The sequence below is a fragment of the Podarcis muralis genome, chromosome 12 (genome assembly GCF_964188315.1).
Source record: "Podarcis muralis chromosome 12, rPodMur119.hap1.1, whole genome shotgun sequence".
Taxonomy (NCBI): Eukaryota; Metazoa; Chordata; class Lepidosauria; order Squamata; family Lacertidae; genus Podarcis; species Podarcis muralis.
The window spans coordinates 37,194,585-37,211,267 of record NC_135666.1 but is presented as its reverse complement, the minus strand read 5'-3'; the positions used below and the strand labels follow the sequence as shown (position 1 = coordinate 37,211,267).

At 40.1% G+C, this 16,683-nt stretch overlaps 1 protein-coding gene across 1 annotated transcript in view; it reads left to right on the top strand.

Moving 5' to 3' along the window:
- SKAP2 (src kinase associated phosphoprotein 2) overlaps window positions 1-15,363 on the top strand; it is a 109,519-nt gene extending 94,156 nt beyond the window's left edge. The window contains exons 12-13 of the mRNA XM_028750247.2: window positions 10,390-10,491; window positions 12,502-15,363. Of these exons, the coding sequence (XP_028606080.2) occupies window positions 10,390-10,482 (93 nt within the window). The 3' untranslated portion in view covers window positions 10,483-10,491; window positions 12,502-15,363. The remainder of the gene's footprint in view (window positions 1-10,389; window positions 10,492-12,501) is intronic.
- The last annotated feature ends 1,320 nt before the right edge of the window (window positions 15,364-16,683 follow it).

Below are 16,683 nucleotides of genomic sequence, written 5' to 3'. Positions count from 1 at the left end.
GCTTTGTTAAATGCAGTAGCTAGCTTCCAGGTATGTGGCCATGCTCTGCAATCCTGTCCATGCTTTTCTGGAAGTAAGGCCCATTGTATTCCAACAGAGCTTATTCCCAAGAAAGGGTGCACTATTGCAGCCTTACACTTTTATTTTATAGCACTGTCTTACTGTACTTTTCTCTTAAGTGTGTTAACTAACATGTTAAACAGCTACAGCTCTTTAAACATTCCTACAAGGAATCGCATCTTGATTTTCACCAGTCAAATTTGTGGTTCATTTGACCCAGAACTGAAAGCATTCCACTTTGCAAAGAAACACAAGGTGGAGCAAACATGCCTTCTCTTTCCCTTCAATCCTATATAGTATCTTGATTAATCTACCTACCTACCTACCTACCTACCTACCTACCTACCTACCTATGTATCATCTATCTATCATCTGTCTATCTATCTATCTATCTATCTATCTATCTATCTATCTATCTATCATCTATCTATCTATCTATCATCTATCTATCTATCTATCTATCTATCTATCTATCTATCTATCTATCATCTTCTACACCATGAGTAGGCAAACTAAGGCCCGGGGGCCAGATCCGGCCCAATCGCTTTGTAAATCCAGCCTGCGGACAGTCTGGGAACCAGTGTGTTTTTACTTCAGTAGAATGTGTCCTTTTATTCAAAATGCAACTCTGGGTTATTTGTGGGGCCTGCCTGGTGTTTTTACATGAGTAGAATGTGTGCTTTTATTTAAAATGGATCTCTGGGTTATTTGTGGGGCATAGGAATTTGTTCATTTTTTTCTCCAAAATATAGTCTGGCCCCCCACAATGTCTGAGGGACAGTGGACCGGCCCCCTGCTGAAAAAGTTTACACCTTGGTTTTGATCAGTTGTAGCTGCTCCCGATCTATGTTTTATGTTCAGAATTTGCCCTAAAGAAAGTTGATGAAAATTCAACACGCCTTTGGCTGTTGACTGCAGCTATTTCAGCAAAGTAAGGTCTCTAGTCAGCATTGAATTCAGGAACTTTGGAAAGTAAAACACTAGGGAATAATCTGCCTCTACTGTTCAAGGTCTAACTGACTGTTACCAGCCAGAGAAGGGGTTTGTTAAGAATATAAACACAGTAAAATATAATCCACAACCTCTTAAGCTGAAGGATTTGAACAAATGCTTCTTAACCCTCTAAATTGGTGCTTTAGTTTTATGGCACTTGGATGATTCTTTGGCAGTTTTTTGTTTTTTAAAGAAACATTTTTTACACCATCTAGTGGTTGAAAATGAGAGATGCAGGTGTTGGGAGACGCTAATGTCTGCAGTTCCAAAATGGTGTCATAAATTTCAACTTTGGCTTGATCTCAGCTATTGCTTATTACTTTCTGATCGTATATCAGCCCCCCTTGACATTAATCCTCAGGAAATCTTATTCTGCTGATAAGGAATTAAAGGTAAGTATTATATGTTGTGGGAAGAATGCAATGTGAGCTGAAAGATAAAGTACATGTGAAGGCAGAAAGCATTTCAGCAGAGGAAATTTAAATAACAGCAAGACCAGTTATGAAACGAGCCGAAACATACCTTTGGTGCTTCTGCCAGTAACAACTTTGTGGGTGGGTGTTGTTCCTAAAATATGATCAACAGAATTATTTTTCCTAACCATGTCTTGACAAATTCCTCCCTTCCCTAAAAGAAATATTTGGAAACAACTTCACTTTAAGAACAGTAGGATCTTACATAGGTTTTGAAATGGATCGCACACTTCAACTTTTGACTCTTGTTTGTGCATCTTGTTTCTCATATCTTATTGCAAACAGTGGCAACTGCAACAGGGCACAAGACTGATCTTAAATGCTTTTTAGTAGTACAGAGGTTTATATTCTGTTTTTTCACATATATTTCCTGTATGTGTAAAGTTCGCAGGGTTATAGTCTCCTCCTTCCCCTATCATCTTTTTGATTTTAAACTTAATAGCAATATTATATAGGCACATTCTGACTGCACGCAGGCTCCCATACGTTTCTGATCTCATGCCCAGTACCACAAAGTGTTGTGTTGTTTGTTAATACTTTGTGTTTGCTTTATCCTGACTTTTATGCAAGAAAAAAAAATCTTCAGGTGGTTTCCTACCTTCATAATATAATTTGTTGTTTTCAGTACTGAGGATTCTAACAAGGGGGGAAGGATCAGTATTCACTTTTGAAATATTGTAACTAACTTTTTTTTATTTTTAAAGGAAACTTTCTCCCCTACTGTTGGCTAAATTTTAAAACCAGGTTTAAAATAGGAATAAAAATAGGAATATAAATGTAGGTTTTGGGGACCCTAAAATAACACCGTTTTAGGAATAAAAAACTTTTCATTTAGAAAAAGATTGCTTAGTACCAGACCCTGTTGTTCTTTTCGCAAGCTGCATGCTCCAAAATACCTGCAGCATGGACTCTTCAGCTTTAAACATAAACTTTTGATAGAAATGTGCAAGTCTTCATTTTGCTCCAAGCCTTTGTTAGGGACACTGTGGCCCACATTATGCAGTAAGGAGGGTGTGAGCTATCTTGCTATGAGATAATTTCATGTTGTAGAATGGCATAATTTCATGTGCCAGGTGCAAATGATTATGTTGAGTATATTAGCAGGCCCCTCCTTATTATTTTTATAACACAAATCTGGATTCTGGCAGAATATAGCCTTATAGCCAGATATTCTGCCAACCCAGACTTATACACTCCTATTTTCAGAGCAATCAATAACATTTACTGGGATGATGTGTGCCGTAGTTCAGAGATTATTATCGCTGCTTATTTCCTGTTTCTAATTCAGCACATGTCCATGCACCACAAGGCTAGCAGTCCTTAAAAAATGAAGTATAGGCTCAGCTCTGCTTGAACATCTTTTTGGAGCTTTTGCTTATAAACGGAAAATACGCTCAACATTGTCTTCCTGTTTGTAGTAGTAGAAGTACACAGTAATGACCAAAGTAGTTTTAGGGAAAAACAAAACCCTTCTCTTAACCAGCAACTTTGTCCAGCAAGCAAACAGAAATCTATTAAAATAGTTTACAGTCTTTCACTTCCAGTTATATCAGAGCTAGAAATCCAGCTTTGTATCATATAATGCCCATTATCCACTTACTCTGGAATATATCTGTAGGTTACGTATTTCATCAACTTTTTTTTTTAAATATATACATAGATAGTATTTGATATTTCTGTGCTATTGAACTGACTGCTGGTTTGAAACTTTGTTAAAAACAACTGTGTACAAATCACACGTTGCAGAAAGATACTTCTATAAACTGTAAAAAGATACTTAGAGTTGATCTTAATGTGTTGCTTTACTAAATCCAATCTAGACTTGGGATGACTTTGTATCAAAATAGTTCAGCACAGAATCTAGTGCATGTCAGTGGACAGGGTTTCCCCTGGACCTGGTTTAAAACTTCAGTGCCACTCAGCCACGGAGTGATTCAATTGTGTTGTTGCGATCTCTCTGTTTCCGCTGCTCTTAATAATAATAATAATAATAATAATAGAGCAACCAACTTTTCCGGGGCTCCTGTATGAGTTTGAATCGTAGCTGTAAATCGCTTCAACCTCAAGCTTAGCCATTTAGATTCCATTCAAACTCACTGTGTCTGGTATGCTACTGTTTAGCAGTCCTCTGTACCACCAGAGATTCATGCTTGGAAGTAGAAAAGTTTAAAGTAGAAAGTTTACAAAACAAGGAGAAGGGAAGGCCAGAACCTCTGTATTCTGTCATGGGCATCTCAAGTTTAGGAAGTTTTTGATGGGCGAGTTCATACTCGGGTGTGAGAGGGTTGTATAATCAAAAAGCTTTTGATGAGCTCTCTTTGAGTCACAGCATCAAAGAGTTAGACAGTTTGAAAAGGCAATCTAAACCAGTGCCTTGGCTGGAAGTCAGGGCTGTCCACCCAGCAGCTCTTTTCCCATGCATTTCAAACCACAGTATAGTTTGAATCACAAACTGAGTATATTAACTTAAGCTACTTGTGACTTCAGCAACTTAGTAACATAAAATGTCGTGTTCTGCATTTTGCTGTTATAAACACCCTCACACCTGCCTGCAGAGAGAAGGCCCTGGAAATTCATATTACGAAGGCAAATGATGGGATTTTGTGCGTCCGGGACAAGTTCTCCACAGATAATTCATTTTATCTACTTGGGTAACCTTAGTAAGATCAGGGTCTCTGTTGCCTAGTTGGAGTAAGTGCACATTTTATTTTTATGTTAAAGAGTTGCTACGTAAATCTTCCCATATTCATCCATTTGAACCATTTTTTTATTATTATTTTTGGGTGGTAATTGTAGAAAACCTGCAATTTCTATTATACTAAAAAAGCACATGCCATTTCTTTCTTTAAAAGTTCTCAGCTACTTTACCGTTAGTGTTGCTTTTTTATTTAGTTCTGTTATATTAGCGAGATTCTGATTGTACTGAAGTTTGCGGCAAAATCCTACACCAACTTAAGCCAGCTAAAAACTCCCTTGTCACTTGCATCAGCCGTTTTTCATTGGGCAGCCTCTGAGCAAGAGGAGGGAAGCAGGATCATCCTATTGGCTCTGCCCAAAGACCAGCAACCTTTGGCTCCTCCTCTTCTTTTGAACTGTTTCCATTCCAGGTATAAGGTTGTACTTAAGATCCAGGGCCTAAATTTGCTTTCCTCCCAATCCTTTCCTTCTGTCTTCTGTCTAATGATAAGCAAGGGCTGACAGATTACTGATCTTTGTGAGCTGCTCTGGGAACCTTTTTTGGGCTGAGCCGCAGGTGTAGAAATAAATTGATCTTTAAATAAACCAATAAATAGATGTCACTGTGATTTAAGCAGCTGTAACTGTGTTCTGAGTCACAGCTATAATTTCAGGTAGCCAGATACTTGCATTAAGTGCTTCGGGAAGGATGGCTAATAGTTCCAGATGAAATTTGGGTGCATGGCTTATTTTGAAAACGTCACTGTTGGTTGTCCCTTTATAGTTTTCCTTCCACAAAATTTTAAAGTATTTTTTTTCTGCCTTCTCTTCCTCCCTCCTCGTTTCCCGGCCATGCACACATTTGCCTTTAAGCCATTCATTATGTGGCTCTTTAATTTCTTCCGAGTGTTATTTTCATACAATAAAGCATTACAGTGCTCCTGGATCTTGATAGCATTTCTACAGAAAGAGAAAGAAGCTTTGTGTTCATAATTACCTAACATTGTCAGGAGCTGACTGCAGGCCTCTTCCTAGCGATAACAGAATAACCACATCATGTAGCTTTATAGCGCATGATTAATAGAAAATAATTACACATCCTACAAAGGAATGCAATATTTCTTATAAATTGACTGGAATGGTTTCCTGCAGATTAAAGGACTCTTCATTATTTTATCAGTCTCTCTGAAGTGGAGTCAATTGCCCAAGCTGGAGCTGGTGGGAAGAATACACACTCCACCTTCATATGCTGAGGAATACCAGATAGTAGGCTTATTCATACCTGAATAAGGTATAAATAAGCAGCTTACACAACAGGCTCTCACGGTGCTGTTTCCCCACAAATATTAAATAATTTGCTGATTGATGCTGTCGTTCACTGGCTGTAGGATAAAGACCGGCTTTTAAATTTGAGAGACCTCCCTGTAATGAACAGAGCGTTGCTGTTGGCAGTGTTGCAAGAATCTTTGCAATCTCCTGAATGAGATGGAGCTGTTCCATAGCATAAATTATTTTGTCTCCTAGCATTTAGTTATGAAGGAGTGGCTACATGCGTCTTACCTGCATTATGATATAATGCGGTCAGTCATATTTTGCTGTTGATGCCGAGTTGATGTACAAATAATAAATGGCTGAATCCGGAGTAGATTGAGCTGATCTCTGATTGTGCAACAGAGCTTTGCTGGCTCACCATCACTGCATTCCTGCCCGCGACAGACCCTCACAGTGGGATTTGTGGCACAGGAGAACAAGGTGGGGCTGCCTTGCACAAGCGTATGTGCTTTTCCACTTACGCAGGACCCCCGAGCCGTGAATCAAAATGTATGGCAGCTTGTTGGTTTTCAGGGAACCTAGAATATATGAATTGCCCTAATGCTTATATTTTCCCTGGAGGTGAATGTTAAGGCTTTTTATTCCATATGTGCGTGCTAGTTCAATAACTAGCATATATGACTCTCAGAGTAGCCCGAATCAATTACCTTTAGAGTCACTTGTAAGTAATGTATCTGTAACAGAGCTCTAAGAGCAGGATCAAATTGGTTTTTGTGTGCATATGAAAGTCAGAAGCACTCTTTTAAAAAAAGAAGAGAGAGATGTAAATACATTAACCGGTTAGAAAGAGGTCTCTCTGCAATAACGACTCCAGCCGAAGGTTAAAATATGGCCTTCCCACAACACACGCGGGGCCTGTGTTTTCATTCCTACTTGCTTATACTACAAATGCTCTAATTGGGATTCATGTTGCTCGTGAGGCTCATACCAAGAATAGTAATGATAAAATAAAAGCATCTGGGTTGCAGGCTTCTGCCTCTTCCTGGGCCGATGTCTGCAGCCAATCCATAAATTAGCTTACTAGACTGTTGCATCACCAGCCACTTCATCTTCAGGTTTAGCTTCATGCAAGTGCATTAAACTGTATATTCCTAGCAGCTAGAAATTGTTTTCGAAAAGGAGGAGAAATTTGGTTTTAAATTTAATTTAATTGGATTCTTCTGAAGCAGCCTTCTCTCCGCCCGCCCACCGCAAAATACGTGTTATTTCCAAGTTCCTGAAATGTCTGCATGGGATATTTCCATTCTGTAATTTAGGAGACTGCTTTTATTCTCTGCCATTAGTCGTAAAAGCCTTTAATGATCACTTAACTAAAGCAGCCTTCCGCAAACCTCACGTTGTTTTGCTCCCTGCCCCATCTATGAACGATTTCTGCGGCTAGTGTTCAGAAAGTGCCCCCCCGACTTTCTCTTCTTTCTCTTATTTTTTGGGAAAGCTTTCTTGGCACCATTCCCTCCCGCACAGGTGAGGGCTGGCACCGTGAGTGATTGCTCGCTCTTTAAGTCTGCAGGGACATGGATTGTATATTTAAGCAGCCTAATGTGGGATGAAACATGTGTTTATTAAACACACACACACAGCTGGAACATCTGAACCCTTGGTGCGGCGGCAAAGCTCCTCTTTGCCTTTAAGGGTTTTGGCCCCAGAACAATCGTTTCGAAACTGCAGCAGGAGAGTCGTTGGCCTGGTTGCTGTATGTGCTGATGAACCAGCACCATTCACTCCAGTGGGCAAAGGGGAAATCCCACTTCTTCCTTGGGACTTCTCTTGTTCCCCTGAAGGTGCAGGGCTTTTGAAGCAGAGCCTGGGCATGCTTCTCGCTGTAGGTGCTCAGTTAAACTAATGTGCTTAGCGTATCTCATGGCCTTTGTTTTTAATATCCAGGCGAAGTTAGGCGTAAAATAAAAGATTGTGTCCGTCATGAAAACTCTGCCATCTTGTTTATGTTAGGGTATTACTGTGTGGGCTCGCATGCACGCACACAGAGCCATACACACACTTACACATGTGTAAGATGTGTAAGACATCCTGTATAGTAGTAGAAGAAGAAGAAGAAGAAGAAGAAGAAGAAGAAGAAGAAGAAGAGGAGGAGGAGTTTGGATTTGATATCCCGCCTTTCACTTCCTTTAAGGAGTCTCAAAGCGGCTAACATTCTCCTTTCCCTTCCTCCCCCACAACAAACACTCTGTGAGGTGAGTGGGGCTGAGAGACTTCAGAGAAGCGAGACTAGCCCAAGGTCACCCAGCAGCTGCATGTGGAGGAGCGGAGACACGAACCTGGTTCCCCAGATTACGAGACTACCGCTCTTAACCACTACACCACACTGGCTACATCCTAGCCAGATTACCATATTTTTTGCTCTATAAGACTCACTTTTTCCCTCCTAAAAAGCAAGGGGGAAATGTGCATGCGTCTTATGGAGCGAATGCAGGCTGCGCAGCTATCCCAGAAGCCAGAACAGCAAGAGGGATTGCTGTTTTCACTGCACAGCAATCACTCTTGCTGTTCTGGCTTCTGAGATTCAGAATATTTTTTTTTCCCTTGTTTTCCTCCTCCAAAAACTAGGTGCGTCTTGTGGTCTGGTGCGTCTCATAGAATGAAAAATACGGTACATCTTTTTATCTGAGAGCAAAGGAAGATCCTGCTGGATGAGGCCAATGGCCCATCTATTCCAACATGCTCTTCCCACAGTAGCCAACCAGATGCCCATAAGAAGCCCCAAAGCAGAATCTGAGCATTGCACTCTACCCACCGACCTGAGTAGCCATTAATAGCCTTGATTTCATTGATTCTCTCCCCCACCCCACTAAATTTTTAAATTTACAAAGAGGCACCAGGATCTTATCTTGACAGATTCAGACTTGACAGATCCACGATCCGCCATTGTTGATTTACCTGCAGAAGAAATTCTGCTTTCACACTAAACAGTTAATGTCAAATTATAAATTAAGGAGAAGCCCTTTGAAAAATGAAAAGAAAAAGGTGTGACATATTTCAGGAAGCAAGGTGTAGTTTGGATTGTTTGAACAGCACAATCCAGGCTAATGGGTGGAAGTGACTGGGAGACGTACATTTATGAGAGATGGAGGAGTTGGGGTGGGAAGTTTATGGGCTTTGGGGATAATATATATAGCATGAGTGAACCAGGTTGTTGAAGAAATCCCTGTAAGGGTTGGGTATAATTTTGATCCTTTTCATATAATCTGTAGAAAAGGACAGGTAAAATTTGCATCTCACATACATGCCGGAATCCATTCAGACTGCCACCAGTGCTTAGATTCAGGTAGAAAACAGCTTACTTTATTCTGCAGAAATTCTCTACATTTGCAGCAGAAGGTTGATTCTCTCTCCTATATCAAAGTCTCTCTGCGTTTCTCCTTTCCTCGTCCCTCATGTGGTCACTGTCAGCCTGATTTTGGAATGAGCTCTCTGTTTTCATACTGTTGCCTGCTCCACGCAGCGTACGAAGGGGCAATTTCAGCAGCTGGAAGTTATTGAGCTGCTGTTAGGATTGATCTTAACAATATTTACCTCAGAGGGACAGAAATTAAATTTGGATCCCACAATGCTCTTACTTGGTATTGCTTTTGGAAAATATTATTTCCTTAAACTATCATATACTTGTTTTGTTCCAGATTTATCTCGCTACGCCTAAGCAAATTTCATACCAAAATGCATTAGTCACCTGTCAGGCATATGAGAACTGTGATAGAATTTTCCGCATAAAGCAATGGTGAATTCTGAGAAGGGATAGAGGCTGTGTGTGTGGGGAGCATCGCCCCTCTACGTCAACTTAACTTGGCATATATGTGAACTTAACTAACCAAGGTTCTTTACGGCTCAAGGCTGCGTTACTGAATGGCTCCCAGCTGATCTCCATACCTTATTATAAAGTATTAGTTTTCAAATGTCAGCTGTTGATACGGTTTTGGGTGAAAGAATGTAAAAAGAAGGCAGAGTAAGGCTCTCTTGGCTGTAGGGGAATTCACCCCATGAGCCTCATGACCTGTATTTCAAAATAATAATAATAATAAGTATACCAGTGATAATACCAAACCAAAACCCACAACACACAATGACCCAGTTCACACGATACAGTAAACCACAGTTAATGATTTCCTGATCTTGCTCACTTTGCTCCCCATTTGAGTGTGGGAGACACAAACCATGATCTCTTGGTTTGTATTGTGTTCATCCAATCCTGGGTTTTTAGTATGTTTTGTTCCAACCACAGTTAGTAAGCCAAGAACAAACCATGGCTCCAGATCGTGATGTGTTTGGCGTGAAATGAGCCACGATCCTTGATTTAGACATAATACTGAGCCAGAGATCATTGGTTTATTTCTCCTTCAGAGTAGCAGGGAGAAGCGAAGCAGGCGAAACCAGCAAGTTCAAGGTGAACCATTAAATGAGGAAAAGCAAAGTTGGGTAACCAGGAATGAAATAAGGCCAGTGAAGACTGCATGGTTTGGATATTACTGTTAAAAACAACAACTAGACGTATATACAAACTCTACAAAACAAGACATTAGTACAATCACATTCTGTATTGCTCATTGAGTGAATTTTGGCTTGCTATAGGTAGTTAGTATTTCTCTCTCTCTCGTCTCTCTTTCTCGCTGTCTCTCTCTCTAGGACGTAGTAACAGATAGTCTTTAAAAATGTAATTTCCTGTTTTGCTTAACTGCATTTCAAGTGCTTCAGAAACACATACACACGCAATTCCTTAATGTTTTAATTTTCCATTCATGCTTTTGTAACTGTATATAAGGAGGAAACCTAAGGAGTCACATGCAAAAACTCTATTGCATTTATATCAGACTAAAGGTTAATATTGCATATTGTTTTCAATTAGGAGTACGGTAGATTTGGCTGGTGGGTAGGAGAAATGAAAGGAACCATTGGCTTGGTGCCTAGAGCCTACATAATGGAGATGTATGATATTTGAGAGGCCCGGGTAAGTACATTTTAATTCAATCTTCTGTAATGGCTTATATGTTCCTTGCTCTCTGTTTCATACAGATTTCTTTTCCAGGAATCTTCGCTGGAGTTCTGTTAATAAAGACTGCAGCAAATAAAACAAAATAAAAAATGGACCCGTAGTGTAGTTTTAAGTGAAATAAAATAAACTATTGTATAATGGGAGGAAATAAGTCTTCCACAATGCGTACCATCCTTCCCGGGTGACTCACCATATTTCAGCCTCAGTTTTTTGAGGGTGCCTACAGATGTAACATTGAAGCAGGAATCGCAATGGATTTTCTTTCTGCAGGTTGAGGCTCTTTCTGCCACAACATAAGTGGCATACAGACCAGTAAGCTGAACACTTAATTCACTACCCAGTCTTGTCCTTCTCCTTATTTTCCACAGAGGTTCCCTTTTTAAACAGAGGAAGAAGCATCACCTGTAAATTTAGTAAACTTTAATTCTAATAATGGTAACCACAACAGTAATCATAATTCTATTCCCCACTTCTTCTCAAAGGAACTAGTGTTAATATTTCTAGTTGTAACAATATCATACCCAGGAGCACAAAACTGCTTCCAGGATGGGACAGGGGGCAAAGGGGGTTTTATGATATCAGGTGGTAGCCTAGATATTTTGGACTGCAAATATCCACTGCTGCAGGCCTGGCTGTGGCTGAAGAGAGTTGTAGTCCAAAATATCTGGAAGGCACCAGGTTGGGGGGGGGGCGTGTGCTGCTGCTGCACAAAGCCCATCAGATGCTGTGTGCACTTGTGGTTCTGCTTCAGACACTCAGAACTGCTTTTTCCTGAGTAAAACCAGTATGAAAAAAAACACACACCCATTTGTTTGAACAAGTTGGTGAGGTTGCTCTCCCAGTGCAGCAAACGGTGGCTCAAATAATGTGGTGTCTATATACGCCCTGGAACTATCTTAAGGCAAATTCTGAGCGTGATCCAGTCAAAGTGATTTTTAAAATTATTATTATTTTGCTTTAGAATTCCCATTATGGCAAGCTCTGTTAGCCACATTCCGTATACACAACAGCCTGATGATGATGATGATACTGTCAGGGTGCTTCCATGTTTCCAAATGCCATATTATAGGAATGGTCTTATATGAATGGCTTTCAGGCCATTCAGAGAACAGAAAGTGCTGCTTCCTAGGATTTCTTTACCTCGCCAGTAATGCTAACGCTAGCTTGGGGTCATGGCTTGCTTCAAATCGCAAATACCACTTGTCTGTGAATGTTTCTCCTCTTTATATTATTATCCCAAGGCAAAACAGCTCCCGATTATTCCTGGACTCTGCCGTTTTAAATTAATTCAGCTCTGGGTTTCACTCCGTGATAAGGCAAATGCAGCCAATCAGATGGCCCCATGTAGGGAAGTTATTCTGCATTGGTGGGATAGTTGCCACAAGAGCTTTTATAGGGAGATTCCCAGCTTGCCATCAATGGCTACTGTTGGCCAAGCAATACAAGGGATGGGCAGAATTTATGTTCCTGGAGGAAATAAGTACAGTAGAGCAAAGTGACCTAGCCCCCTTACCTTTCGTGTCTGACCTCCTGATCTATGGTTTTTAGAAGTCTGTAATGGGCACAATCTGGCTAAAATTGGGGAAGGTGGGGCTTGTGAATTTTATTAAGGCCCTGCCCTATCTTTTCTTTTAAATTCTGAACGCTGCGGATAAATGATGCAGAACAAACACAGCATTCTGTCTGCGTCTTCTTACCTTTAGTTTTTGTAGTCTGGATCGTTGGTGACTGATCATAGAACAAAAGGCCCATGTCTGCCTGATTGGTTTGTGCAGTTTTGCATGTGCTCATCCGCATCCATGAGGAAAACTAATTCACTGGTGCTAGGTATAGTATTCAAGGATTGCCATTCATTTCAAAGTGGTGTGAGTATTTTCTTACGCATTAACTGTGGGCTTCTTTCTTTCTTTCTTTCTTTCTTTCTTTCTTTCTTTCTTTCTTTCTTTCTTTCTTTCTTTCTATTAGGTGGATTCTACAAATTACGTGAAGCCAGGCATAGACATATGCCAATGCAGATCTGCAGTTGCCTAGATTTTAGCAAGAGCATTAACCCTAATATATTGCACTTCTACATATTGATTCTAATGCTGTATTTTTATATTTAATGTTTATTGTGAGTGTTGACGTATAAGTTAAGCTAAACTTTTTTTAAAAGAAAATCTCTGCTTATTGTAGGACTCAAATTATTTTGCATTGGAGTCATTTTTTAAAACTGTTGCATTCAGGCATTTGTTATACTTTTGCAAAACGGGCATCACACACAGGATATGTATCCTCAGCAGCTGCAGCTGAAATGAATGTCAGGGAAATCTACAAGAGATTCTGGACCGTCTCGCATTCATTTCAACACAAGTGACGCAGAAGACATCTCCAAAAATTAAGCTTCAACGTTTTATACACAGCAAAGGATCTTGGATGTGAAATATTCCTCTGGTTTCTTTCTTTCTTTTTCCTAATGGTACATTTTACTTTAGTGGTATTTTACATTTTTAATTATTTTCACATTCTTTTAAAATGCAAAAGTCGACGACACTGTGGTAGAAAATTGTATATGATGTGAAATTAGATAGATGATAGATAGATAGATAGATACAGTGGTGCCTCGCAAGACGAAATTAATTCGTTCCGCGAGTTTTGCCGTCTTGCGATTTTTTTCGTCTTGCGAAGCACGGTGTCGGGAAAGTTTTGGAAAAGCTTCAAAAATCACCAAAGTCTTTAAAAACCTCAAAAAAGGCTACCACACCTCGTTCTATGAGTTGCTCCTCAAAGTCAAGTCGCAACTGTATTAACAGTGTTAAGAAAAAGGAAACAAACTTGCAAGACGTTTCCATCTTGCGAAGCAAGCCCATAGGGAAATTCGTCTTGCGAAGCAGCTCAAAAAACAAAAAACCCTTTCGTATAGCGAGTTTTTTGTCTTGCGAGGCATTTGTCTTGCGAGGTACCACTGTAGATAGATAGATAGATAGATATAGATAGATGATAGATATAGATAGATAGATAGATGATAGATAGATAGATAGATAGATAGATAGATAGATAGATGATAGATATAGATAGATAGCAGTCTTTGATTATAGATGCTTTATGTTGCACTTTCTAGGATACATTCTTACATATCCTCATGCCAGATACAGTGCCTTTGTAGAGTTTTCAACAACAACCCCCACCAGCAACCCTGAATATTGTGAATCTTTGCTTTTCCTCTTTTTTTGAAGGGAGGGGGGAGATTACCGTCTTTTCTTCCTCTTTCTGGTTCTGTTGTCTTCACATTTCCTTTCCTCGGTAAGTCCTATAGATGATCCTCAGAAAACCAGGATTTGAGTAATAGAGGGATTGTGTAATGATGTACCAACATCTCATTGAGACATGTCATAAAACCAACTGAGAGTGCGAGCCATGCGGGGGGGGGGGGAGCAACCCCTGCAAAACCATGAAAAAGATTTTGTGCGCTCTCACTCCTGAACATATTTGCAAAAAGTCCCCCTTCCGGAATCGTTCCAAAAAGAAGCAAAAAAATGTTCCCACCGAAACGAATGGTCACAAGTGAGTAGCTAATTGTGACCTAAACGTGACTAACTTGGTACGCTTTGCTACACTCACATATGAGGGAGCAAGTCCCACACTGAACTCAAATAGAAAGACAGAAAGATGTTAAGTGATTAAGTTAATTTTATAAGAAAATTGGTTTTGGAAAACTGTTAAAATGATATACACTGGAATTCAACTAGGGGGATACGAGGAAGTCACTTAACAATGTCACTAAGATTGGTTTAATACGGTTGAGATTTATGTTTGTTTGTTTGTTTAAAAAAATCTTTTGGAAAATCAATTGAAAAATTGAAAAAAGAAAGGGGCTTACTTCTAAGTAGACATGCGCTGTTTTTCTGGATCCAACTCTCTTGTTTGCGAGATTTCCCTCCCCGGGGGCTGGGTGGGGAGCATTCAAACATGTCTGCTTTACAAGCCAAAGCATTGTCTTCCAATCCAGTCCAAAGGACTAAAGGCTTCCTCAGGTTAGTGGAGGAGCTGGCTTAAATCCCCGAGAAGCAGTGCTAGTCAAACAAACCAGAAATTACATCAGTGCTGCTTAGCACTGATCTGAAGGGGGAGAAATAGACTTCTCTGTACTGCCAATGTTTGCCAGTAGATGGCAGTAGACTTTCACAGCATATTGGGCTTCTGGGAAAACCCATCCCCCACCATGACGCTCAGATGAATCTTTTGCGACTTAAAATATTTGGAGGACTCCCTTCCCCTTTTCATGTAAATCCAGGAGAGGGAGTCCTTAGCCAGCTGATGAATGACAGATCTTCAGACAATTTTTCCTATTGATAGGAGAATATAGACAGCAGCAGTTTTATTATTTCCATAACCTTCCCCCCCCATGCAGTATAAAGTGATATATTTAGCAAACACACACACACATTGCAAATGAAGATATTTCAAAGGTACCGCATCCCCACCTTTTAAGTAGGCATGCCTTGGAATAACCCTGCAAAATAAAAGGGGTGAAATGTTTGCTTTGAAATCTTGACAAATACCATAACCTTTTTAGGGGGGGTGGGAGAATCCCCCATTAATGTGTCTCAAACAGAAGAAAACGTTGCAATATATGCTAATTGCTTTGTTCTCATTGTTTACTTATATTTCCTTTGCGTTCCTTGGAATACTGAGAGAGCTGTTTCGTAAGTCATATTTTATGCAGCATTTTGCTTGATTATTTGCTCTGTACCGTGGGTTTGTACTCTGCCGCCATTAGATCTTACAATAATGTTCCACGCTGCAAATTTTTAAGGTTCAAATAAAGTTTAATTGTTTGCAAACTGTTATGATGCTAATAATTCAGCAGCCTGCTGTGTTACTAATGAAATTACTTTGTTATGATTAATTTGGAAAATAGTGTGTTGATTGTAGTAATTAAACACAACAAGGTGAAGTAAATGATTCTAATGCCATCTGGCCTCCAAAGTGAATGAAGAAATGAAATGGAGCTGTCATCTGAATTTATTCAGAGGAGTAAGGGTGATACAAATGCCTTCAATTGCAGTGCCGCCGTGATGTAGCCATGCTACCTTATATAATGATTTCATATACACCGCCTGCAGTAATTCACTTGCTTGGGAGCTTACATGCTCCAGAGCCCCTCCGTTCTAAAGACTTCTTTGCCTCTCGTTTAATGGTATCTGCCTTTCGCCTGGCCAGGGCTGTGAGAGCAGACATTGCCACGTTTGCACGCTGAAAACGAATTGCCACGGGGGACAATTCCACTGCTGTGTTCTACAGTGCGACAGAAACCTGTGCAGACATGACACCTGCTGTTAAACTCAGGGATTGGCAATAGTGGAGGTGCAAATCTTCTCCTCTGTGTTTCAGCCTTGACCCAATCTCCTTGTAAAAAGATGGTTAGTGATTATAGGTACCATACCTTATAATCTCAGGAACAGGGCCCTGTTTGTAGGTGAGGGAATGGCATGTTAAATGGTTTTCATGTGAAATAAAATAGCGCAGTACTATGTACTAGTTCTCTTACTTATAATCCTGCACACACACTTGGAACACAGTGAGGCTTACTTACAAGTAAACATGCTATATATATGTGGGGAAATGTGGGGATTTTTTTAATAAAAAAATGAAATATTTTCTTTTTCAGAAGGATTAGTGGAACACTTCTTGCAGCAGATTTAATAATAATAATACTGTTGCAGACAGTTCATTGTACTATAAATCTCTTTAAGATCCCAGATTCAAGTATAGATTAATGTTAGCGATGATAGAATTGCAGCTGCATTTGACTGGATTGTTAAACAAGCAACACTCTTGGATTGTGATTATGGAAAAGCACTTGCAACTTGCTGCGGCACTGGGGAGGTGCTGGGTGCTTAAAGAGCTGTGGGCACGGGCCCATGACATGAATTTACATAACATTTGCATGTGCTAATATATGTGCCACTGACTCAGTTAAGATGTTGGGTGGGGGGTCTCATCAGCACTGCACCCGGCAGTGCATATAGCCACAAAAGCTTTTTAAGAAAATAGGGGAAAGGGACAGAGATCTGACACTTTTGTGAGTATGCCTGGCATTTTGCTCCTTGGATTCTTCTTGCTGCTCACTTGTCTCAGATTCTCCTCATCTTCTGCATCAAGTGA